Source organism: Onychostruthus taczanowskii, unplaced genomic scaffold (genome assembly GCF_017590055.1).
Source record: "Onychostruthus taczanowskii isolate IOZ18803 unplaced genomic scaffold, ASM1759005v1 scaffold16, whole genome shotgun sequence".
In the NCBI taxonomy this organism is placed as follows: domain Eukaryota; kingdom Metazoa; phylum Chordata; class Aves; order Passeriformes; family Passeridae; genus Onychostruthus; species Onychostruthus taczanowskii.
This window is the reverse complement of record NW_024498795.1, coordinates 10,828,553-10,854,545: the sequence shown is the minus strand read 5'-3', so window position 1 is coordinate 10,854,545 and position 25,993 is coordinate 10,828,553. Positions and strand designations below refer to the sequence as shown.

The following is a 25,993-nucleotide window of genomic DNA, read 5'->3' as shown; positions in this document are numbered from 1 at the left end:
TGGAGGAAAGAGAGCATAATATGTATGATGTACCAGAATAGTTTTGGGCTCTGGTGGATTGCCTTTGACTGGCCAGAGCAAAAAACAAAAAAAAAGGACATGTTTTCATAAACAGTTTTTGGTGAGGACAAGTAATGACTAGAGGAAATTTTTTACTGATTTCACTTAGGCCACATTTTCACCTTTTGCTTGCAAACAGTAAAGGGCACAATCTGCATTGCATCTAGTCTATGTCCAAACCTTAACTAAACTCCTCATCCACCATTCTAGCTCTCCTCTCTTTTCCTTTCTCTTGCCTTTTTTCAAGCAGCTATTGCCTTTTTTTTTTTTTTCCAGTCCTCAGCCATTTCACTGTTCATTTATGCTACTAAAATCTTTGCTTCTCACACTTGATGTCATGTCTCTTTTTCAGGGAGGGAAGAAAGACAATTTCCACAATCTCTGTAGAATCTGTTACACAATTCTTAAAAATTTATCTATAATATAGACATGTAAAATGATGCGTGCTTATCAAAGCATCCTGAAGGAGATCATTGACTTCAGTGATGACAGAGTTAAAAGATAAAGCAAGCAAGATAAAGGCCAGCTCAACTTCAGTCCAACTATTGACTTGTAAACAAACAGGTGAAAAGGACCATTTCTGCTGAAGAGCACTTTCAGACTACTCCTAATCTTAAAAAGGCTGCACTAAATCCTCACTTGGAGAATTGTTTGAAGAATATTTCTCATCCTTAGAAGCTAATAAAATATCTTTTCAACTTTGGAAGAAATCTGGAATGTCCTTAATGGAACAAGTGTAAGCTCATGATAGAAAAGAAAAAAGATTTTTGGTACACCTTGGTTCTACGACGATCCGTGCTGCGACAACTGCTGGTTGCCCCAAAACAAAAGCAAGGTGTGCATCCCCTGGGGTTAGAAGGGTTCAGATAAAAGGATCCTGGTCTGCAAGTGTCACATGCTGCACCTTCAACATTCTCCTGTTAAGGCATAGTTCAAAGAAATTTCAGTGCTTTTTTTTTTTTTTGCTTTTCTGAGGTCTCCAAAATTTCCTGCACACAAAACAAATCTTCTGAAAGAATATATATTTAAATGTATAGAAACAAATGAATGAAAATACATGGTTGTCTGGATAGGCTATATTACAAATGCAAATAAAACGGTCTTTGAGGCTCTCTCATAAGCTTTCTTTCCAGTTTATAATCTGAAATGTGAAGCATCACTGAGTAATAAATATTAGTCAGAGACAGCTGGTAACTTCCCTGCCAAAACCCTCCTGCTGGCTTTTGCAAACCCACAATATAAAAGGTCACTTGTGAAAGTTCACATTTAATTATGCAGATAAGAACAAAAGAAGATTTCCTAGCTATAATGATGTGGTAAAATGTCAACTGACATAATATGGCTAAAAAAAGCATGGGACTTGGTTAACATCCAAAAGGCAAGATGCAGATGGATAAAGTGGATCTGTGCAGGGTACAGGCTGCTCCAGTGATTCAATGGGCATTGACTCTGCAGCTCTCTAACATCCTGCAGAAACTATGACCACCTGTACAACTGACAGATATTGAAGCCATTATAAAATGGTATTTAATGTTACCATAATAATTTGTACACATACTGCAAAGTGTGACGGCTTCATACAGCTTCATTTAATTTTTACTGAAAGTTTAATGATAAACTCATTTTATTCACCCCATTATATATGAAATAGTCATGGGCATGCAAATGATGCTTATGAGAGCAGAAGTAATTTGATGTATCTGACCTTGCAAAGACAAATTCCTGTCTGGGGATCGCAAACATCTGGCTCTGTTCCATCTCTGTTACAGCTACATGGCACACAGTTAGGGAAGCCATAAGTTCCAGGAGCACACTGATCACACTGACGTCCTTTTATTCCTGGTTTGCACCTTTATCAACAAACACAGAGGAGAGAGTCAATAAGGGAGGTAGGAATGGAGCAGGGAAGGGAAAATAAAACAACAGGTAGGTGGATCTTCAAAGGGATTGCATGGCTATCACACGACTTTATGACTTCCACAAAGAAAAAGCAGGAGGTTAGTATTGTTCTCAAATTTTGAATTGTGTGATGTTTTAAATGGCCACAGAACTGAGTAGGAATGGATTTGACTTTGAAGGATAAAAATGCTCACAATAGAATTAGACTTCTGCAGCTGTTCAGGGCTCACAGTGCAGAACTATTCTCTCTGTACACCAAGGTGTAAAACATAGATGTTGAATATAGGTAAGCAGAGCAGGAAGAAGATTTATAGCTGCAAAATATGCCTGGGCATTACTCAAGGCATGCACCTCATAACAGAAAAATAGGGAATTGCAAGCATATGAATAATTACAGTGACCTCAATCAAAGCTTGGGTTAGTTCATAACTGTTCACAGTGGATAAAATCCATTTTGCTCACACTGAAGAGTGAATAATTTAAATTTTCCATAACCTCTCCAAACACCTGAAAAGAGCATTGAAGCAAACCATTCGTGCATTGTTTTTAACACACATAACCCAAACTTACTTGCATTGCCCACTGGTTTTATCACATTCTGGGTTTGCCACATCAACAATTCCTTTTTCTGAGCAGTTGCAGCTCTTGCAGCCAGCAAGGGGATGATAGCTGAAGTAATATTTCTCACACACTTCACATTTTGGCTTCACCGTTCGTGGAGGGCAAATGCATTTACCAGTCACGTCATCACAAAGACGCTGCCCACAGTTGCACACTAGATCAAAGAAATTGTTCTACAAATCAATCACATCTCATCTCACAACAATCAACTCTTACTGAATACGCAACAAATACACACAACTCTTACGTATAGAAAACATGACTTTTCTCTCACTAGTTTAAAGTTCAGGGTCACAGAAACCAACTATGTGACTGTTTCAAAGAGCAGGTTTAGTGCTTGGCTCTTTTCCACTGATTGGTTGCTTAACTTCACCACAGACATTGTTTATCACTTGCCAGAACTGCCAAGGATTAGTTTTGGTGTCAAGAGCCTCACTTTTATAAAGCAATGTTTATAAACATCAAGTATAGTACCTATGAAAGCAGTTGAGGACTGTTGGTGTAATCTATAGATCTGTTGTTATTATTAACATCAGAATATGAGGAATTAGGAATGCTGTGTCTCTGATTATCTATGGAAAAGCTTGAAGGTGTAAAATGGGATTAAACATTAACAACTTGGAAATTAATCAGTAGTCAGTGCAGAAAAAAATCAATGTCACTGTGGCAATATGGATTTTAACCAGTTCAGCTGTAAGCCTACTACAACTGATCAGACAACACATGCAAAGGCTCACTTCACCATGGTGTGCTTCAGGGGAATGGGGTTTCTTCTGTCTTAAACTGGAAGCTACACTATGGCGAAGCTAAAACAGCCCGACCAGTCCAGCCTACTACACCTGATCAGACAACACATGCAAAGGCTCACTTCACCATGGTGTGCTTCAGGGGAATGGGATTTCTTCTGTCTTGAACTGGAAGCTATATATGGCGAAGCTAAAACAGCCTGACTAGTCTCTCACAGCATCAGGCTCTACAAAGAAAAGCCAGGCTGCGGTACGTCTGCAGTAAATTCAGAGGAGTAAGCATGTGGTCAGGAGCTGCAGGAGTGCAAGCACATACTTACACTTGCAAAACGGGAATCCATAGTAGCCGGTTCGGCATCGGCTGCACCGGCGACCGATGACGTTGGGTCTGCAAGCACACTGCCCTCCCAGGGGGCTGCACGTGGGGCTGGTGGCACCCGCGCTGTGGCAATCACATGGCAGGGCTCCGTTGTTGTAGAAAGCCACCAGCGACCTCACAGAGTCCTTACAGAAGGCCGATGATCGCTCTGGGCTATTTAAATTGAAATATAAATCATGTAAGTGCTGGCATTCAGAATTGTTATGAGAGTGTTTTGCAGTGGTTCAGAAAATTAAGGTTCTGTCTTTCAAACAGTTTGACATAAGGATGGCATCAGCACACATGCAAGGAAATACTTTAATTAAATGGGGGTGAACAGCTTTGAACATGCAGGTAAGAGGTTTTATCATAGCAAGTGCGTATTAGTTGTATCAGTTCAGACATGCCAAGCAGAATACCAAATACCTAAGATGGAAATACCAAAGACAGGAAGCTGACATGGATTTTCCTCTTTTGTACTGTGAGCAATAAAGCTCTACCTTTCTATTGGATTTGCAATAGAAAGTCATGGAAAAATGACTCATGGAAATTCAATGGGCTAGCATAAGCCACGAAAAGCATTTTAATGTAGCACAATTACAGGGATTTAAGACAGCTCTTTAACACAGAGTAAAAGTAATATTATTCCCAGTTTGTTGTCAATGTTCAGTTTTTTAGAAAGTGATGCTTACTCAATATAAAAACTGTTTCCTCCACATTGGCTGATAAAATCAAATGACTTGTCCACTGTCTTTTGGTCAAGAATTGTGTAACTGTAGGTGTCTGCTGGAACAACTAAGATATTTTCCTTAAAACAATAAGAAAGCTAAATTGTACATTTCAGAGAAAAACAAAAAGATACAAGCTAAGGCATTTACATATTTAAATGTTGCTTCATTATACATGCTGTATTTTTTCAAAACCTTTAAAATTTTAACCAAAGAAAATAAACTTTGCATACTTGCCCTCAAAGTTGTGATGCTACAAGCAGTGTACAACAAAAACAGTGCAAAGTATCTTAAAAATTTAAAATAAAACCAAAAGCAGTGCAAAAGTGCATGAAAAATCTGAAACACAACATTAAGAAACTTATTCTTTTTGGCTTTTATCTTTGCATCTATCTCTAAATGAATGGTGAAACTGAGAATAACATTTTCAAGTACATTTACGTAACACACATACCAGAACCAGTGTTTTTCCATTCGGTATCATCACTGTAACAGAGACCATGGCTTCAGAAATGTCAAGTTCAATTTGGTTTGCTGCAACCACCTGAACCCGACAGCCAGAAGTATGAGGGCAGAATGAAGCATTGAAAGTACCTAAAAGAAAAAGTACATTGGGTTTATGTGAGAAGGTTTTGGTTGCAGCAGGCTACTGGGGTGGGTTCTAGGAAGAATCTTTTTACAGATTTTCAATGTCCCACAGAGCCAATCCCAGTCGGCTCCAAGGCAGACCCAACACTGTCCAAGGCTGCATCTGACCATGGTAGTGCCTCTGGAATAACATATTTAAGAAAGGGGAAAAAACCCAGCTCAACAGCAGGTGCAGCCAGAGAGAAGAGTGAGAACATGCAAGAGAAACAACTCTGCAGTCACCAAGGCCAGTGAAGGAGGAGGGCTCCAGGTGCTGGACCAGAGATCCGCCTGCAGCCCATGGAGGAGACCCCCTCAAGAGCAGGTGGATGTCCAAATAGGGTCTGTGAACACTACACTGGAGCAGTCTCCTAGCAGGCCTTGTGACCCCATGGAAGGCACCCACACTGGAGAAGTTAGTGAAGAATTGCAGCCCAGGAGAATGATTCATGTTGGAGAAGTTGGTGGAGGACTGTCTCCCATGCGAGGGATCCCACACCAAAGCATGGGAAGAGTGTGATCAGTCCCTCGCTGAGGAGGAAGGAACAGAGACAACCTGTGATGAACTGAGTACAGCCCACATTCTCTGTACCCGTATGCCACTCAGTGGGAGGAGTTGGAGAAATTTGGGAGTAAAGCTGAGCCCAGGAAAAAAGGAAAATTGGAATGAAAGTAAAGCTTCGGGTACCTGGTGTCCATCCAGGGTCAACCCAACACAGACCCATAACCCCTTTCCTTTCTTAGCATTTTGGGATAAGTCAAATTCAGATGCCTACCTGACCATACATGTCCTGCATTCACATGGACTTGCACAGAGAACACTGGGTGTGCCGGCTGATAAAAATGTACCACAAATACATATCTGCCCAAGTGGGGCACTCTGCCACTCAAGGTGATCTGGTTCTGGAGAAACAAGAACAGCTCTAGTATTAAAACACAGAATCACAAAATAGATTTGTTTTGTGAAACATTATTGCTTATCAGCTGTGCTTAGTGCCCCCTACCTGCAGTGAAAGAGAGGGGGCTTAGCATGTCTCAGCAAGTTCAATTTCCTCAAGGAAAATGGCATTACAACTGCAGGCTCTGTTTGCCTGCCAAGCACATTTAACATTCTTCTGCAGTCTGTAAGACTCTGTGTAGTTCAGAAAGAAGCTGGTGTTTGGAGCTTTCCCCCTCTCCCCATTCCTAATATTGTGTCTGTGGCTTACTCAGTTTGCAACACTTTCATCATATCACATCATCCAGTTTTGATTATCTTACAGAATTTCATCTATTTAACTTTACTAAGAACATATCCTGTGACTTGCAAAACAAAGTTTTCAAAATATGAGGTACCTGTAATGGTGTCAGGGTGACTCCATGAACTGAACCAGCAGGTAAAGTGGCACTCAATGGATCATGGAGTACGTTCTCCTGTACTTCGGAAATTGTCCCATCTTGCAATGCATCCAAAACCAAAGCTCTTGGTGGAGTCTCAAAAACTGAGGGAATGCATGCTGCACTAAACACAGAACCACAGTAATCATCCTTGGGGCCAGGAGAAAGTTTTAATCATGACAGGAAAGGCTGTGTACTAGACTGTATTGTAATTGATAATGCAATAATAACTCCTGTACCTATTTGGATTCTTTGTGAATGATCAGAAAGTTAACGAAAACAAGAGATATGGATTTAACTTCCATAAGAAGGGGAAAGTGCGTACACTTTTAATGTATTAATGGATTTTATTCACACCAAATCTCCATAACTAAGTTTCAGTGGAAAGAATTTGCTAAGGAAGAGGAAACTTAAGGGAATCAGGAGCACTAAAAATTAAATACATTTTAGTTAATCCAGTTTGTTACATTCACCAGAATCTGTACTAATATTGAATTCTCAGTTCTACAAATATTTACATAGGTGTATCCTTTAAACATGCAAGTTTTCCCACTGAAGTCAACTTCTAAATACTTAAGTAGTCCCATTAAGTACATACTCAAATATTTGTAAAACTGGAGCCAAAATAAATAACAGTACTCCTTGAAAGCATCCTTATTCATTCACTGCTGTGTTTAACTATTTCTTCCTTGGCATATTTAAATCTGGGATTGAGAGAAGAATTTTCCAAAACGGCAGGATAAAATATTTTTGGGGGTTTCCTGGTTGTATTTGTTCACTTCTAGTAAGCACTCAACGGACAATGATTAATCTTTGCTCAAGACAGGCCCACAACTGGAATGGCAAGTATGTTTCAGGGCCAGAACTGAGATGTATTTGCCAGGCCTGTGTGAAAAATCATGCAGCATCCACTTACAATAATATTAAGCTGAGCCAAGCCTCTGCATCTTTCAACTTGATGAACTTAAACACTTTCAGGAAAGCAAAAATGCTACCAGATAACAATAAAGGCAAAACAAAAACCTACAGTAAACAATGCAAATGTAACAAGAGTTTTAAAAAATATCCAACACAAAACTAAATAAAATATGTATGTTTCTACATAGGTTTTATTTTGAATCATATTTTTCACCCATCCTCTTTCCCTTTTTCACTCAAAATATAAATGCCTGTATTTGCAAAATAACTTTGGTGCAAGGACAAGTATTTTCAGTCTTAGAAAGCTGCTCTCAGTGGTAACACTGAGCGGGACAATTAAAGCTGTGATTCAATGCAATGCATGCTTGGAAACCAAGCACAGTCACATGTTTTTATCCAATTCACTACCCAGATTTTTCTGCTTTCTGTTTTAATTCAACCATTATATTAGAAGCTACCATTTGGAAAACTATTAGAGCAAATCACCCACTCTTTTTGCCTCTGAAGTCCTGCAAATGACATTCACTTTTATTTTGAGAACCTTCCCACTGCTAGATCAGTAGGAAGAAAGCTTTAGGAGTAGGCATCACGAGGCACATCCTGGGGAGTGCAGCAGGCACTGAAATGTGGAGGTCCCTAATTTGGAAGCTGCAGTGACAGTTCCTCTCTGTCCCAAAGAACAAAAGATGGGGAGGGGAAGAGCTTCAACAGAGGAGATGCTCTGCAGAACCCAAACCTGACCACTGGGGAAGGCAAGGTTCAGGTTCAGATCGTCACAGCAAGAGAAGAGCTGCCAGCCTGGATCAACCAAGCGGTACATGAGTCCCCTAATTACTGGTCCTATAAAGCATGATGGAGGAGAAGGATCAGCTGGCTTTACTGTGTGAGGTGAAAGATGAGGGCACACGTACCCTAAGGGCCCCACGATGACAGGGAAAAGGGAATGGCTTGTTTGGGAAGCAGGGTTGAGTAATTTGAGGCTGACAAGTTGTGCCTCAAAGGGCAGTCACATCCCACACCTAGCGACAAACTAAAGGCATTTCGGGACAGCTGAAGCAGTAACATAAAGAAAACTCCAGAGGGAACATTTCAGGCCACTAAGGTAGGAGTGATTTTCCAGCTTGGACACATCATACTGGATAGCATGTGAAAGATGCATGTTTTCTCACACATCAGCACTGGGAAGTTCAGATGGGCCAGGAAAAAGCTGTTATCAACAAAATTCTGTTCAAAGACTGTCTAGATTAACATTAACATTTCAGCTTCTTTACCAAGACTACTTTACAGAAGTGGCCTACAAATCACCTGTGAGTCACTGAGTAAAGCTTCACTCAAAAGAATCAAAACACCATTTATTCTACCTTTCAAGGTTGTCCTCAGATAATAGGAAGGATAAAACCAAGCAAGTTACCTTCCATCACTGTTACTCCTGTAAGCAGCTATGCACTGCACTTTAGGATCCACATACTCTGGAGAAAATTCTTCAGCTGATATAATGCAGACCTTGTGCTGAAAAACAAGCACAAGGCACAATTAATATCATGAATAACAGGGCCAGGCCTGAACAGGAAGGATGAAGCCTAATTTTAGCATAGGGAGATATGAGCCCAAAGCCATGTTCTGTCATGGACCTCCCACAAGACTTTGGATCCCTTTACCTCCCTGCACCTCAGTGCCTCAGGGTTAAACAGCATTTTTCTGTCCTTGTCAAGGAATATTGGCTGTTCAGGAGGGAAACAACTAAAAGATAAGCATATATATGTGGTAAAAGGAAAGACAGAAGACCAGCTCAAAGGCTGAGAAGCAAGGCAAGGAATGTAGGGAGGTAGGAGGGAAAAGTCCTTGGAGACTTTTGGACCCTAGGGGAACTCCCAGACTTTCTCAAATAAAGGCACAAACACTTGCTCGTGCAAAGTCCATGGGACTGAGTTTCAGTGACACCAGGACTTCTCTCCCAGGATCCAGAATGCATTTCAAAAGAAGCAAGACCTCATATTGCATTTTTTTATTTGAACTAAAAGTAGACATGGACAAATGAATCTGTGGTAGTCCTGCTGTATCCATGGTGGCAAGGACATAAGGGACAGCACTGGAGGTGGCTCCCATTTGCCTCTCTACTCTGCATGAAGGGAACACACAAGAGTCTTTAACCCCAAAACTGCTGCCATTGACTTCACGATCAGTGTCTACATACCAGAAGCACTTCTTTTCCCCTTTCCCATCTTTTGCTAAGTGCAGACTCTACAATTTAAGATTGTGAAGGTCGGATCTTGTTAGCTCAGCAGTTGCTGCAGGAAGCTAACAGAAAATGTAAAAGGTATTAGTTTACACTGACTCATGAAGTGAAGAAAGTATGTATCAGCTGTTAGTCCTAGTAGTTGTTCCTAGCTGGGTTGAAGCTCAAGATTTTAACAGCTCTTGTGTTTGTAAAACAAAGCAGACACAAAATTCAGTCTCCAGAAAAGTATATTCCTAATGTGGCCAAAAGAGGTCAGTGAAGGCTTTTTATTTAAAATACCTAAAAGCTATATGATTAATGAATGTATTTATTACCTGAATTTTTTAAGAGACACAGGTAACTCCTACATGGGTTTTGAGGATTTAGAAAAAATGAAAGATGAAAAAAGACAAAAGATTGTGTATAAAAGCTACCAGAATATGTTTCCTCTGAAATTTACTTGTAGAAGAGAAAGGGGAACTGAAAAAAAGCACAAGAAAGCTGGAAAAAACTTTGCCAATAAAGGCAAAGTTCTGTTTGTCTTTCAAAGTGACAAGTGTGCCTCAGCACTCTGGGGTGTATATAAAGCATGTCTAGTCAAGCATCTAACATACTTAATTTCACACGTTACCTTACAGAATGTGAGCATAGGGAGACAAATATCTTTGTTTACCCCAACAAGGAACAAGTATTACCAAAGGGAAAAGGAAATGTCAACTTACCAGAAGAAAATTACTTGATGATGCCTTCAGACGTATCTTTGTGTCTGCTAGAAGGTCATAGGCTGCAACGCGATTCCTGTCATCAACTACAATGCTGCGACAGAGGAAACTGAGACAGAAAGCAGGATTAGGGATGAGCCTGCTGGCATTTCCACGTTGTTTAGGCTGTCACCTAGCTTCACTGCCTGGCTGTTGGCTAGCCACAGCACCTGGCCCTCCTGCTGGACCATAACTAACCTGCCTGAGGTCACTGTGGAACATGCACTGCCCTCGCCAGTGAGACACAGGATCTACCACGTATAAAACACTGCTTATCCCGGGTGGGTTAGAGCTGAAGCCTCCAGATCTCAGCTGAGACATCCATTTGAGCTCCTGGCTTAAGTAGGATGTGGACAGACAGCCACACACAGATGCTACCTGCAGACATTTTCACACTGTTTAATGTGTGTAAATAATATTCTCCTGCCTGGGCTGTGCTCCTTGGGGTGTCAGCACACACCAGTTGCTCCTGTCCACTACTGCCATATGCCACTGAGGATGTGAATCAGTGACTTTTGCACACACACTGGGTAAGGCCTGATCTTAGGAAGCTATTCTATACACTGACATACTCCTTAATGCAAGTGAAAAAAAAGTTTTGCCTCCTCTACAAACCAAAAAATGTGGCAGTTTTGCTCTTGTTTAAAGCATAGATCAGAAAAAAAGGTCAGCTTAGGGCTAGGGACATGTAAAAGTAGAGAAATATAGGTCCCTTACTCATGATTTGCTCAAAGCCTGTGATGTTTTATTGTCTTACCAGGTTTTATTCAGAATACTCAAGCTTACTGAGCTGCAAGAAAGTCTGGCACAGTATACTACAAATTCTACAAGTTACTGTTATCTACATGTACCTCACTATGCCATTGCTTGATTTATTTTTTATCAGAAGAGTCTTGCACCTTCCTGTTTGGGAAAGATGACACAGCACCTCACTCACAATGTGACCACTCAGTTCTTGCAGAATATCTGCAGAAGGAATTTGCTGCATTGCTACATTAAAGCAGCAAGGGCTTTGTTGGTATTTCCATGAATACATTTCTAATGCATCATATAAAAAAACAAGTATGTTCAAAATCAGCCCATAAAATGTGGGTGTTTGGGGAAAAAAACCACCAAAACACCAATAAAATGGAAGATTTATAGCAAGAAGTTTTGGGGCACAAAGTGTTATATAACAGGCTAAAACAAGAGCTTTCCCCAGCAATAACCTGACAAGGTCACTGCTCCACATGGCTGTGCTCTGTATGCTGATGAAAAGGATTTTTTTTACTGAACAATTTCATCCTGAATATCCCTAAGCCTCCATTCTGCCAAACAGTTGGCTCATGGGAGTAAGGGCTGCATGTCTGTAGTCCCCTGGCACTGGGTAGCTCTCCCCAAGGGGTCAAAATAAGCGGAGGTGCTCAAGTGTTAAGGACAATCTCACTCAGGACAGGTAAAATCTCTTGTGCAGAAACATCTGCAGTAACCTCATCAGTCAGCAAGGATAAAGAAGCATTTGGCTGAAGACCTTGCCTGCAGCCTAACAGCCAGAGGATGACTACAGGCAGAATTTCAGAGACCTTTATACTTCTGCCTCAGCAAACCCTGTTAGAAATTATGGGAATACTCTTGTAAAAGAGGCTGCTGCATTTTTTATAGCCAAAGCCCTTGGACACAATTTTAACTGAAGAAAATCAGTGCAGGCATCTGCAGCCAACACCGATGCTCTTCCACTGGACTTGGAGATTAGTAGTTTATAAGGATTCAAAAACATCTATCAAAAAGTAACCCTTTGAATAGGAAAACAATTAATTGAAGCAGTAGCAATATTTAATGAGCTTACTGCATGAAGAGAATTAAAAACCTCTACAAAATCCACAATCCTGCACTTGCTTTTAAATCACCCTAGAATTTTAACAATCTACATCGTAAAATGGATTCAAATCCATAAAAATATAATTACATTCCAAATGCTTATTTAACCATTTAGTGATTACTTCTGAAATTCTTACCTGTATTTACAACTGTATATTCTTACTCTCCCTTCAGTGACTGGTCCAGGGCTATGCACTGTTACCTCTGCAGTGTTTATCTCATCCTCCTCGTTGGCATATTCAAAAACCAGAACATAGCGACCCACTTGAGGAACATTTATGGTCATCTCTAAATTGACCTGGGTCAAAAGAATTGAAGAACAAAAAAGGAGTTAAATTTGTCACTCCCATTTCTTGCAGGAAGCTCTCATTTCCTGCTCTTTTGACTGGTCAGCAATAGCCCAGAGTCAGTCCTGCAGTGCCTCAACAGAGGACATCCATCAGAATGCAAGCAATGCTTATAAATATCACTTTGTCCTCTAACAAGAGTCAAACAAGTTCAAGAAGCAGCTGCCATTATAACAGCTCTAGGAAAGCTGTAAAATAACCCTGGGAAACTGCCATATTATTATTTCTCTTCTCCCTAGCAGAAAGGGAAAAAATGTTATGATGCTAAACAATTGTCACCATCATCTCTAAGCTATCCTTAACAACATACAAAAACTGAGTTTACTTCTCCACTGAAAAAATATTTCCAGGAACACAAAATTCCTACTATAACAATGCTGTATTTTGATTCCCTACTCCCTGAAGAGTGAAAGCATCTTCTCCAGCAAACAATAACACTTTGAAGCATCAAGTTTTTCTTTTAGATTTCTTACACAAAGTGGTTAACACAATATTTGATGCAAAATACTTCTAAGTAGTTAAGTGCTGTGGTTACAACGGTTTTGCTTCAGTTGACTATATAATTATTTTCAAATTTTTCTCAGTATTTCCTTAGGCTACAAACACTTAAACATGTAAATAATTCTGTCAACAGCCCTCTTGACTTCACTGCAATTATTCATACCAGTAAATTTCGCACATGCATCAGTGATGAAGCACCAGAGCCTGTGGCATGTGAGTATTCTTGCTGTACTTGATATTTTTAAAAGAACTACCGAAGCACAGCAATAGAGGCCATAACCATTTTGCATTATTATTACATACTGGTAAAATACCTTACTTTTTCCCAAACACACTTCTAGTAGATCTTCTTATTTCATAAAACATGTTTTGCTTTCAAAGGACCTACAGCAGTGGCATAATTGCTTCTGCTTGTTTTTCAGTAAAGTAAACATTCTACCTAACTGCAGCTATTTAAGAAAAAAAGATTAATTTAGAGTGATGTATGTACACAATTTCTGCTGACAAAACATTATGTCATTTCTTCTGAACAATCCCAGTATGCCTAAAGGAGAAGGATTTTTGTTTAATGAAATGTTTTTACCAGAGTGGAATGTCCACTCCAATCACAGTTATAAATCTGCCTACACTGATATTTTCACATAGTTTTGCGTAAAATGCAGAGCTTAGTGCCGAGTCAGTTTTAGGGATGTGTTAAGATCTGAAAATCTGCAACCATTTCAGTCTGGTAGACGGGACTGTAATTAGCAGGCAGGAATCTGACCTCTCTTCCACTGATGTGGGCCATCACAGGCTGACTGGGAGCTGGCTGTCGCACAGGTATTCCTCTGGATTCTCCCCCGTGTCTGAAATGCACTGCCTCTGAACCAAGGACACAGGAAAATCTGCCCAGGGGCAAATGCTGATAGAGCAAGCAGCTTACACCAAAAAAACGAACAAAAAACCAAACAAAACACAGGATTATTATTGTTTTCAAGTGCAGCAGGATAATACCAAAATAAACCAAGGCACTGGTTTAGGCTGTAGCATATCTACTGACTGTTCTGCTGATGCAGGCCCGGGATGCATGCAAGGCTCCGTAACGCGGATCTGCAACAGGGATGCCTCGTAGTAATCACTAGGTAACAGCACCAGATAATCCTAAGAACAAAGAACACAACAAATGCCAAAGCATTCAAACAACGGTAAAAAGAACATCTCCAGGCTTTCACAATGTAACAATGAATGAAACCAATCACGTAAACAATTCGTACAGCAGGTATCTGCACAACAGGGTGGGAGTTTTCTGTTACTGCTTGGGCCAATAACATCAGAATGTGTTTCTCTGTGGTTGCAGAAAGATGGCATGAAGGCAGCTGCCCTGTGATCAGGGAAACTCTGAATCCACTCTCCCCTCATGTGCTGTACAAGACAGTGCACTGAAGCTCAGTAACACACAGCCAGATCCCTGCAATTTTCATCCATGAGTGCAACCCACAAGCACACAATTGAACTCTGGGTGAGTTTTTGTTCTGCCTTGCTTACTTAAATTAATATATTAGAGCTTAAGTACAACAACTGTTAGTGTGAGAACATAATGGGCTAAGATTATTAACCTGTACCTTTTCAAAGGTATTAGTGAAAAAACCCAGCACGATAACACTGTCATTTGCAGCAAGAAATATGTTTGCAAGCTCTTTACTAACACTTCATGTGGTATTCCACAAATTTAACACAGCCCCAGGCTTAATGACTAGAGACACTGCTTTTTAATCCCTGCACAAAATACGTAAGAATTTCAGTATGCCACCTTGGTGATCATACATATTTAAGGTTCTTCATAAATGATCATCTCAAACAATTCCTCTTTCTTTAGCAATTTCTTAGAACTGCTGCTAGAAAATTTTTCAGTTTTTCAGTGAATGAAAGCAGAGAAAAGACAGGAGGATAAAAGCAGTCAGAAATTGACCTGCTCATAATGCAGCCCATCTTACAATATTCTTATGAACATTTTTTGTCAAGAAACTAAAGCCTTGTCTGAGCTAAGCTCTAGACACAATCTGATATTACTAATTTTTATGAGCAGTTATGCTTTGTGCTGTATATTAATAATACCTTATCATTTGAAGGTACAGATTCCAGACAGACTTAAAGTCTGTAAGGAGAAGAAATATTAGAGCAGGAGAAAGAAGAAATAAGAGGCAGAAGTGTAAATTTTTGTAATTGTATTCTGTTCCTTTCACTAGTGCTGTCACTTGCTTGCAGGGTTCTTCCCAGCACACAGCTCCACAGCAGTAACTTCATGACAACCTTCAAGCAGTTGTTTTCCTCAATTGTTTTCTTACCAAGAGGACTTCCTCTGCAATTATATTGACAGTCCACGTGCCTGGAGCCAGTGAGAAAGGCTCTGTGGAGCTTTTTCCTGGGATTGTGATAAAAGCTGGCTCCTTGCTGGGTGGGAAGACAAACTCTTTGCTCTGAGCAGCCCCTGCCAGAAAAAAAAAAAAAAATCAAGCAAAAAACATACATGACTGTGTAAAATGTCTCTACTTACTTAGTGGGCTGGACTGATAATTTGATCCATTAAACTTTGTTTGACAGGAGTTGATCAATGATTTTCAGTCAACATGCATTAGCAATGCACTTGACCAGACACAGAGCTATGCAGTGGTCGTTGTTTTCATTCTTATTACTCTTGAGCAAACTGGTACAGAAAAGCAGAGTTCTGCCCCTGCAATGGCCAATTTAGCAATATCTGAAATGGTCAGTTTTTCAGTTTCCCCTTCCATAATTTTCCATTCAACCTCTCTCTGCACTGACTCCCAATATATTCAACTGACACATTCCATATTCTTGTGTGACTTTAAGTCAAATACTTCAGGTGTTGGAGGTTCTCAGCACCATCTAAAATGTTTACTTACAGACAGATAACTTCTAGGCAGAGATGATGGGCCAGTTGTGGATGCCCCATCCTTGGCAGTGTTCAAGGCCAAGTTGGATGGGGCTCTGAGCAGTGTGGTCTAGTGGAAGGTGTCCCTGCCCGTGGTAGGGGGCTGGAACTGGATGATTTTTAAGACCCCTTCTACCCAGATAATTCTGTGATTCTATGTACTACAGAAATAAAGCTGTGGTATGCTTTGTCAAATAGAAGTCATAAGGATCAGCTGTTATGAATATTAAAGGTTTCCTCTTTGAAGACCCTGGACACAGAATCTGTCTCCCAGCCATTAGAAGCCAGTGATGATCACAAATTTCTGCCACTCTGCTGAATGGTGTCTGTGAAATCTTGAGTTTTGTCTTGAATTTCTAAAAGGATCTCTAATTTTACTCCTCTCAATAAGGCAGGAAAAGTAAAACATAATTCTGCACATCAGTGTGGTATGCCCCTACCATTCAAAGGATATAGAGTAATTACCTTTCATCAGGGCCTGAAAGGCATCACGTGTCTTTGAGCCCTGTAATCAGAACTAACTTGGTAGACTGGGCTCAATTTTAAACAAACCCTAATCACTGAATGAAGGCAAAAGCCACATTTAAAACTTGAATATTAAAGGCAAGTAAAACAAACAATATTGTTGTTTGTAACAAAGGTGTTGTTACCTCTTCTTTAAAAGTTTAATAAAACCCACAGTTCAGAGCTTCCAAGTACAGGACTGAAAGTACTAAGTGTGGCAAACATTTGAAGAAACAAGTGCTGATTACTACTGCAAGCAGGAGTTTCATGCAAACACAGCCACATCAATTACACAGCCAAAATGTACGAGGAGAAGCCCAAAAGCACTGACTCTGTTAAAAGTGATGCCTTTTAAGCAACATTAAAGATTTGACTTGAGTGCACCTTGGAAAGCCTTCTCTGATCTAGCATTCACCTGAGCTGTTGCACTGCTGAGTTACACCTACCTGCTCCAGGCTGAGATTGACAAGCAGATATGCGAGCAGATAATGTTTCCCCTCCAGGGTTAATGTACCTCAGGATAATGCGATACAAGTTTGATTTTTCCACATTCAAAGTTATCCTCACTTCACTCTGAAAAATGGAAGTTAATAAACAAAAACAGCCATAAAGTGCTCAATTGAGGAACAGTCAGAAGCCATGCAAGCACCAGACTAAAGTCCTACAAGAAAGAGGCGCATGCAGAAAAGTATATACTGGAATGGCAATGCTGGCGTATGACAGAGGAAGACAGGGAAGCCTAGTGAGAAAATTAATTCACTTACAAGTATAATTAGTGCCAATATGTTTTCCCTCAGCAACTGAGATCTTCCCTTTAGAGCTTTTTGAGCCCAGGCTGACATAGTGGAGGACTAGGTGGAAGAGCTTAGGGGAAGCCACAGTGATAGGCATAACCACCTCTGGCTGGGAAAAATAAAAAAGAAAGGGAAAAAGGAGGAATGGAAAGTACATTACTTGTTACTATCACCCAGAGAAAGAAAAACCACTTGGCAAAGACAAAAAGGCATGGGCAGCTTACAAAAGAGCATAGAACAAAATCTCCTGTGAAATAAAACTCTTGTTGAATACCAGCTGATCCAGAAGGACACAGAATGGCTCAACTAACATGTGTGCTAGTGTGATATAGCAACAGTACTTTACTGTTATTCTCCCCACTCATGCCATAAAGGAGGCATATGGCTGTTGATATCCCTGCCTTTCCAAGGAACAGGCCACAATCATTGATCCTAGTCTGAGATCCCACAGCATGCAGACACCTTAGACTGTCACTGAAACTGCTGATCCTCTACCAGATCCTACAGTTGCTTAGAGCTGCAATACCAGGAATGCTGTCCTTGACCTGGGGCCGAACTGACACCTCTCAAACCCACAGAATTCTCTGCATTCACACAGCCCCATTATTTAGTTTTCAGAAAAACTAAGAGACATTAAGAGTCAGTGGTGGATTAGGAAAAAACAGGATTGGTGCAATCTCAGGGGTTTGACTTCTTTATTTCCATCCAAAATCCTAAAGCTCCCCTCGCTATCCAGTTCCCACCCGTTCACCCATCTCAATCCACCTGCTGTCCCTTTCCAAGCTACTTGGTGTACAGTGACCTCCCCACCACTGTGGTCCACTCTGCTTTCTCAAATGCAAATGTTTTTTCTGTTTCCCACATCTGAGAACAGAACAAAAAGTTTGTACAAAATGCCCACGGAAAAGAAATGCAAAAAGCAGGTGAATTAGAAAGCAGGCATTAAGAAATCACAGATACCAAAGAGTTGCCTTCATTTACAAATGTGGAATAATACTGAAAATTCAGCAATTATCTGGGATTTAAAAAACCTAAGACCAAAACAACAAAGGAAGAAAGACTGAAAAATGAAAAACAAAGGAAATCATTGTGCAATGGTTATCAATGATTATGTGCTTTTGTCCCATGCTATAGTGATTCATTAGTCCCTGGACAAACAAATGCTGGACTATACCAAAGAACTACTTTCAAGATGAGTGAACAAATCCCATTTATTGCTCAAATTTACTGTTTTAAATTTGTGCTTCATTTGATCAGCAGTTCATTTCAAAGTCAGAAGGGTCCTCCTCAGAGAAATTATGGTGACTTTCTACCTGTGGTTTACTTATTCCCTCAGCTGTTGTTTAGTTTATTCACAGTCTGTCATGAAACTAAAATAAATGTTGCCAATATGTCCCTGCTCACAGCTTCTTTACTGAACCACACATTTTCCTGTTTGCTGTATTGTGAAGGTATCATTCGTAATAAAAGCTGGCACCTCTCTCTTCTCTACCCAACGTAGAGTTCAAGTGTAAGATGACTTCAGTGACAGCACTTAAGAATTTTCCTGAAAATCTTGTGGATACAGACTGTCATGGACCTGTGCAATTCAAATTACTTAGCCAAGCATTAATCTTCTGCTGTACCCACTGTTCTTGGCATGACATGAATTTCTGCACCTAGTATTATATATTTTAAAGCCATAAGTTCCCTCTTTACAGCTGCCTCACAAAAAAACCAACCTCAAAGAACATTTCTGAGAAGGTGTATTTGCACAAGCAACATGCAAATGACCTGACAAAAATACCAACACTCACTAACCCAAACAGCAACATAGTGCCAAAGGGTTTGGATTAGTCAGATCCTGTCCTTTTTTGTCTTTTTTTCCACGACCTTCCACACACATAGGAGTATTACAAAACATATGTGCAATGCACTTTTGTTTTCATTTCCACCCCAAAGTCTTGAGTGAAATACCAGCTTACTTGTATAGAGGACATCTGCACATATCCTCTCCAACTGAAGCTAGGAAATTCCTGAGGATCATAGCCAAACTGAATTTTCTCTCCTTGGACAGTAGCACCATCTTCAATCTCAAACTTCATGTGGTGCAGATCAGGAAAAAAATAGTTTTCTTCAGGCCTTTCAAGAAGGGAAAAATCCCGCAACAAATCAGCAAAGAGTTACCAGTCATTTATCATCTACATCTAAGGGCAAAAAGCAGTGGGAGGGAGGTGCTCTACTGGCAACTGAGGAATTCTGACACCAGCTCAGAGATTCAAGACAGCTGGTTAGAGGGATGCCATGAGAATTTTCTTTCCAGAAGCTTTTACAGCTTCCATACATTTTCCTATACAACTCTTGATAGACAACTGGTACAGATTAGATAACTGCAAAACTGGTATTGGTTATTTAAGGAAACAAGTCAGAAAATCTTAGCAAAACATAAGAAGGAAACTTCCCAGGAAAAAATTAATATCAATAACCAGTGCAATTTACCAAGTTAATTAACCAACAAACCCAGAATGTCACATGAAAGCCTAACAAGGGACGGTGCTGAAGCTGTGCCAGGAGCCCAGCTGGACTCACTCCCCACAGGTGGTGCCCACGACGTGCGCCCTGCACCGGCAGCTGCCCCAGGGCTGGGAGCAGGCTGGGCTGAGGGATCCTCCAACATCACACCTGCAGCCTGGCACGCCAAGAGCAGAAGCCAACCAGAAAAAAGAGAGATGAAAGTTATCAGCAAACACACCATGGCTTCACCTAATTAAACACCATTAATGACTTGCTTCCCCCTCCCAGAGCCTTTTAGACTCTTTCAAAATCAACTTAATACACGTGCATAAGCTGCAATTATTTTGAGCTTCCTGTGTTTGTGCCTGTTTCCTTTTTAATTTCTCCTCAGAATGTGAAAAAAGCCACTTTTCAAAAAACCTCAAATAATACTACCTGGCACGTTGCTAAATGCAGGGCTGCAGTTTTGCAGCCCTATTTGCTATTCAAATGTTTTCCTAGCAAGTCAGAATTTCTGCAGCAATATCACAAAGACTAATTATGTTAAAAAAAACCACTAACAACAAAATCTAAAACCTAACTTAAAAAAATTGCAAGATGTTAATTTTTTGAAGCCTGGTACCCCAATATTTAATCTGACAAAATTGCAGTGTATGTGTTCATATAATATACATATTTTCAACAGACACTGGACAACAATATTGAATTACTTTCTAGAGGAGACAGGACTTGTGGCACAAACTAAAGGACACCTGTAGTAATGAAGTATAAAATGCTGCACTAAGGAACAAGCATGTCAAGGCTAAAACTTTCAAGCTGGATTGAAAGGATAAGTGTTCCTAAACAAGATTTATGCCATGCATAAATTTATGCACCCTGTTTTCTAAGACATGCACAAAATGACTGGGAAGCACGGTGGTAACACAGGCCTTGCTCCTTCTCCTGCTGAAAGGCAAAAGAAGAGACACAAGCAAGGTTACAGCACCAGCACAAAATGCTGTGCACATGAGTAATTCAAACATCCCCTTTCTAAAAGTACAGCCTAGGGAATTCTAAAGATCTCAGTGCTAAGTGCAAATGTTCCACTATAGATGTCCTTTATTCTTTTTACCTTGGCAGCCAAAATAATTCTTTTTTTCAAGAGCATAATAACCAGCTTCACAAGTGTCACAGGAATCTCCACAAACATTAGATTTGCAGTAGCATTGCCCATTTTCCTGTGAAGAAAATAAATTTCATCAAAAATGTTTCAGTACCTTTCCAGAACTTCAGTCTCTCAATAATCTGAATTCCCTCTACTTCTTAAGAGGAAAAAATTTCTAATCTCAAAAAGCAAAACAAAAAACCATCAACCAAACAAAGCAAAAAAACCCCAAACACAAAACAAAAAACCCCAAAACATTATCTGGACATTATCTGTCATTTATTATCTTCATAAATAGACTACAAAATATATAAACTCAAGAAGAAAAAAAAAAATTTAAAACTTGATACATCCCTAGGATGCATAAAATTGATCCTTTGATGTCTAAAACTAGGTATTTTATCTTCAAAAGCAATAAACAGTGCTGGGATTTCTACTTTAGCAAATGTTACAATAACCTATCTTAACAATAACCAATTGAATTAATATCTTTCTTTTAATTTCTCTTTACCTGCTGACATTCTGCAACTCCACTTAGTGTTCCACTCACATCACACTGACATGCTGCACAGATTAAAAAAAAAAAAGACACCTGCATTTCATCTTTTCATGATACTTTACAGGGAAAACCCCCACCACCCAGAATCTGCAATTTTGAGTCAATGTGCCACAAGGTGAATTTTATTCTGGAAGATTGAGAACTGGTATGAGGTGAGAAGAAAAAGGGGAAAGAATGAGGACTTCTAAGTATGTGTGGATTACTGGTATGTTTTAAAGTGATTTAACTTGTATTTGACAAAACACAGTAATGAGTTTGAATTTCAATTGTTTTCTTTCTCAGAAACATTCAGACAATTGATACAAAACAGTGTCTTCCAGCCTGACTGGCACCTTCTATTCTGCAATGCTACTCTGGGATCAAATCAACTCTTCACATGAAATAGAAATGGAGAATATAGTGCAGGGAGGAACTATGACGAGCCAGAAGTTTCGACAAACCCAGGATCGACTTTGTGACTGAAAGCAGAAAATTACATGCAAAGTGCAGTACTTAATATTTGAGGAGTTGTTTAGTATTTAGAGATCTAAAGTAAAAAATGTAATGATGCTATTATCAGGTCTAAATGTACTCATCCTAAGTGGCTGTTGTGGTGGAATCTGTTCCAGAGGAAACAGCTGGAGAAAACTTTAAAGATTTTATCTTTACCCTTTTTAATCTTCATTAATTATTATTATTCTGCCTTAAAAACACACACTCCCTGTTGGAAAACATTGACAATCACAGGTTATTATACAGATATAAACCATAAGAGATCTGTCACACCCTGAAGCCACAAAAAGGCTAGGAAATAACAAAGAGAAAAAGCACTTTTTTTCTCAAAACAATGAGCCAAATTCTGATTGCAGGGTTTACAGGTAAAAATCCTGTCTTGCTCCAGTAGACCTGCCATAGGGCCACATGAATTGGACATCACTGGAACTTCAGAGCACACCCTGGTTCAGCACTAGGCAAACACCCATGGAATTATGGCTTGGTTTCTGAAGGTAACTGCTGGTATCATGGGTAGTTTGGTGTCACAATGAAGCTGCATGAGAAACATGCTGTTAACAAAAGTTGTGAAAGTCACAAAGAGCACCACAGACAGTGTCAGAGAATAGAGATGCCTACATTTCAAAAGCCAAAGAAATACGCCACGAAGCCACACCTGTGCATCCCTCGGGGTTTTCTTTGGCCAGGTTCCAGTACAAGGGTTTGCATTTACTGCAGGTAGGACCTTCAACATGCTGGAGACATTGACAATATCCCTAACAACAGAAAGGAGCTAATATGGGTTCACCTGCTTCATAAAAAACTTACTGATCTCTAGTACTAAGAAAAACCTATTATTGTTAAGAGCTCATGCAGTTCACTGACTTTTACAGACACATGGACCTCAGGCTGGTTCAGACATCTTAGATTTTTCTGTCTCATACTACCAGCACAGGATTGTTCCACCCAGCGTATTTTTTATGTATCTAATTTATTCTAAGGGTCCCAAAGGACATACTTTCCAATTCTTTCATAGCTTTATTATAACTGCTCTAAAGTATTAACTGGTTTGTACAAAGAATAAACCCCCATATTTCCTTAAAAATACTAATTCATTTTCATATTTAATCTTTTCTTTATTGGTGGAAGACACACAGAGCTCTATGCAAAAGCCTACATAGGTACCCCTACACCCATCAGACTCACCCTCTAGGTGGTCTTTGCCACACATTTAACAATGCCTGTGATTTCTGGTAATATGCAATTACTAATGACCATCATTGTATCAATAACAATAATAGTGGAATGGCAACAAAGATGTAATGGTTTTTCAAGAATAATTTGATGCTGAAAGGCCTGTTGCAACCCAGACCCAGAAGCTCTTTGAGACATGCAAACTTATATCTTCATGCATATGTTAGTGTTAAGAGTATATCAAAAAGACAAACAGATTGCATATTCTATAAATAAAAGATAAAAAACCCCCATCCTTGACAAGGTTTTGCACTGGTATGATCAAAGAGCAAAACACAAAGTTTATTTCTACTCCTACTCTTCAGACAAGCTCCTGCAATTCTTTTAGAGCCTAAGAGCAGGCTTCAGGGCTTGAGCAATGAGCTGGATGCGTTCAGCAAAGACACATGAATGATTAACATGCACTGTTAGCTGCAGTGGCAGAATACTTACAAAGTGAGAACCAACGCTACCTGCAGGGTCACACTCGCTGCTGACACCTTTATAAAACAAACACATTGAAAGATCTTTTGAAAACAGAGGCTGTGGAATGTAGTAGTGCAGAAGCACAATGTAGCCGGTGTGAACTCCAAAGGGCTTTTTAATACAGTTACCTTGAAGAGACTCAAATACTTTAAACTCCAAGACAGCAGAAGCCTTTAATAATGATTTTTTAAATGTGTATCTAGCCTGATTTATAGTATTTGGGTTTGTATGCAAAGCAGTCACTTGGAAAAATAGAGCCCTAACCTATGGAACTGACAGATATTTTCTTAAAATTCCTGTGCCATCAAAATGGAAATCTTTTAAATGGAAATATATTTGAGAAGATTTATTTTCTTCCATGTTGCAGAAATAAGAAGGAAAAGCCCAGTAAAAGTAGGGAAGGCTTTTACTCACGCAAGCAGTTGGGGTAGCTGTAATATCCTGGAGCACACTGGTCACATCTCAGCCCAGCATAGTTACCACGGCACAGACACTGCCCTCCAGGACCACAGGTATTCCCCAATGAGCCAACACCATCACAATTGCATGCTGCACAGAGGAGAAAAAAAAAATAACAGATACACATCAAAATCTAGAATTTGCCAAGAAACTTATATTTGAATGTAAATCAATAATTTACATTCAGGAAACCAGACAAACCATAATTTTACCAGCAAAAATAAATATCCCAAAACAGATGGTTATTCTGCAATTGTGTCCTCAACCACTGATAATCTTGGTTCGTGCAGTTCTGTAACTCACAGCTGAGAGATTTGGTTTGATGCCTTGCAAAACACATGTAAGGGACATGAATCCATCTTATATTTGGGAAGAATGTCCCATGAAAGAAAGACATTAAAAAATCTTTTAAAAATATATTCAAAGCATGTTGTCAACCGTAACAGCAAACTTCTCATGGAGTTACCACCATTTTGGGCTAACAGCTAAAGACAAGACCTGCTATTTTCTTGAGTGGATGCTGGAATGTTCCACACGGTCACACTTCACAGGTACAGGAATGGGACCCCATTTGGGCATCCCAGTTGTCCCAGGTAAAAGATGAAGTGCTACAGTTCACCACTTGGATGTTATAACTGCCAGAAATGGCTGGCTGACAGAAATACAAAGCAAACATTGTCTTCCTGTTACATGTTCATGTTTCTGGTTCCCCCTTTTGGTTCCTCTTTCTGCTGCAGTCAAAGACATCTGACTTGGCTGTATTTACTTTAAAGATGCTTGGAAAGACACAGGGCTTGCTAGGAAGTTAGTGTAAGAGAAATACAAACACTGAAGCTTCCAAGAACAATACCTGCACTAGAGTCCTCCATCATTTGACTATCATATTGCATTCTCTCGTAATTTTAAATATTAGTGTTTTGCTTAAAGGCTTTGTTTTGATATCACTTTATTTGAATAAAGCTTCTATTGAGTTCAACAAGTCACAACCAGAAAGATTAGTTCTAGTCACAGCAGCCCAAAAAATATAGATCTGTCTCTCTTTTGAAGATGGCAATTCCTTACAGGAATAGCAGGCTGGGCTGCTCACTTTCCCCCACAGCTTGCAGCATACTGTGTTAATTTATGTTTAAACCCATGGCAGCTCATTTTAACTCAACAAACTGTGAACTGCAGCAGTTCTGAGTAATCGCACTGATTGTGTTTTCAACTATTTTTATCTGTCTTTTACAATTTGTTTTTGCATGCTCTTTTAAGCTTTTATGTCTCTTTTCAGCTTTTGGTGTTCAAAGATCAAACACATTCAATATGGGTTTGATTTGCTTTAAGATCGCTACTTGATTTTGCTCTAGGAAAATAAAAAAGGTTATTTTAAAACCACTGAACAGTGTGTACCAATGCAGAATTCTGATTTTATGTTTTTCATTAAAAATGTTCATCTACTCCAAACCATAAAACCCACAGTCACATGGTGTTTCTTTATTCCACCCATTGTATTTGGTAACACAACACAGTCCATCTTTCCAAGGTGCCACAGTTTAACTCCAGCTGGCAAATAGGTACACACAGCCACTCACACCCACCCATGGGATGGGGAGAAGAATTGGGAAAAAAGGTAAAACATAGCACCGTACACAGCACTAGGAGTGAAATTAACTCTACCCTAGCTGAAACCAGGGCATGAAGGCATAAAGAATTCTGCTGTCCCTTTATAGGAGACAAACAACTCTATAAGCCCAAAGGAAGAAGACTGTCAAAGTCAACAGCCAAAAATGAGAGAAGAAAGCGAATCATAATTTTATACATAAATCTTGTTAATCATCACAGGCAAACACATACCAGAACTCTGCAATATTCTAAATTCCTTCTCAATGGAAAAATCACTAAGGATTAAGGGCCCCCTCTC

The 25,993-nt window shown here is 39.7% G+C and overlaps 1 protein-coding gene across 1 annotated transcript in view; it reads right to left on the bottom strand.

Moving 5' to 3' along the window:
• Window positions 1-25,993, bottom strand: part of LAMA3 (laminin subunit alpha 3) — a 106,966-nt gene that overhangs the window by 46,359 nt on the left and 34,614 nt on the right. The window contains exons 15-36 of the mRNA XM_041399271.1: window positions 24,046-24,180; window positions 23,599-23,645; window positions 22,589-22,688; window positions 21,394-21,446; window positions 20,850-20,955; window positions 19,814-19,913; window positions 19,210-19,366; window positions 17,216-17,354; window positions 15,343-15,485; window positions 14,058-14,158; window positions 13,782-13,935; window positions 12,308-12,468; window positions 10,275-10,383; window positions 8,746-8,843; window positions 6,375-6,540; window positions 5,816-5,942; window positions 4,867-5,006; window positions 4,377-4,492; window positions 3,647-3,858; window positions 2,530-2,734; window positions 1,766-1,910; window positions 837-977 (exon numbers count right to left, since the gene is read on the bottom strand). Of these exons, the coding sequence (XP_041255205.1) occupies window positions 837-977; window positions 1,766-1,910; window positions 2,530-2,734; window positions 3,647-3,858; window positions 4,377-4,492; window positions 4,867-5,006; window positions 5,816-5,942; window positions 6,375-6,540; window positions 8,746-8,843; window positions 10,275-10,383; window positions 12,308-12,468; window positions 13,782-13,935; window positions 14,058-14,158; window positions 15,343-15,485; window positions 17,216-17,354; window positions 19,210-19,366; window positions 19,814-19,913; window positions 20,850-20,955; window positions 21,394-21,446; window positions 22,589-22,688; window positions 23,599-23,645; window positions 24,046-24,180 (2,855 nt within the window). The remainder of the gene's footprint in view (window positions 1-836; window positions 978-1,765; window positions 1,911-2,529; window positions 2,735-3,646; window positions 3,859-4,376; window positions 4,493-4,866; window positions 5,007-5,815; window positions 5,943-6,374; window positions 6,541-8,745; window positions 8,844-10,274; window positions 10,384-12,307; window positions 12,469-13,781; window positions 13,936-14,057; window positions 14,159-15,342; window positions 15,486-17,215; window positions 17,355-19,209; window positions 19,367-19,813; window positions 19,914-20,849; window positions 20,956-21,393; window positions 21,447-22,588; window positions 22,689-23,598; window positions 23,646-24,045; window positions 24,181-25,993) is intronic.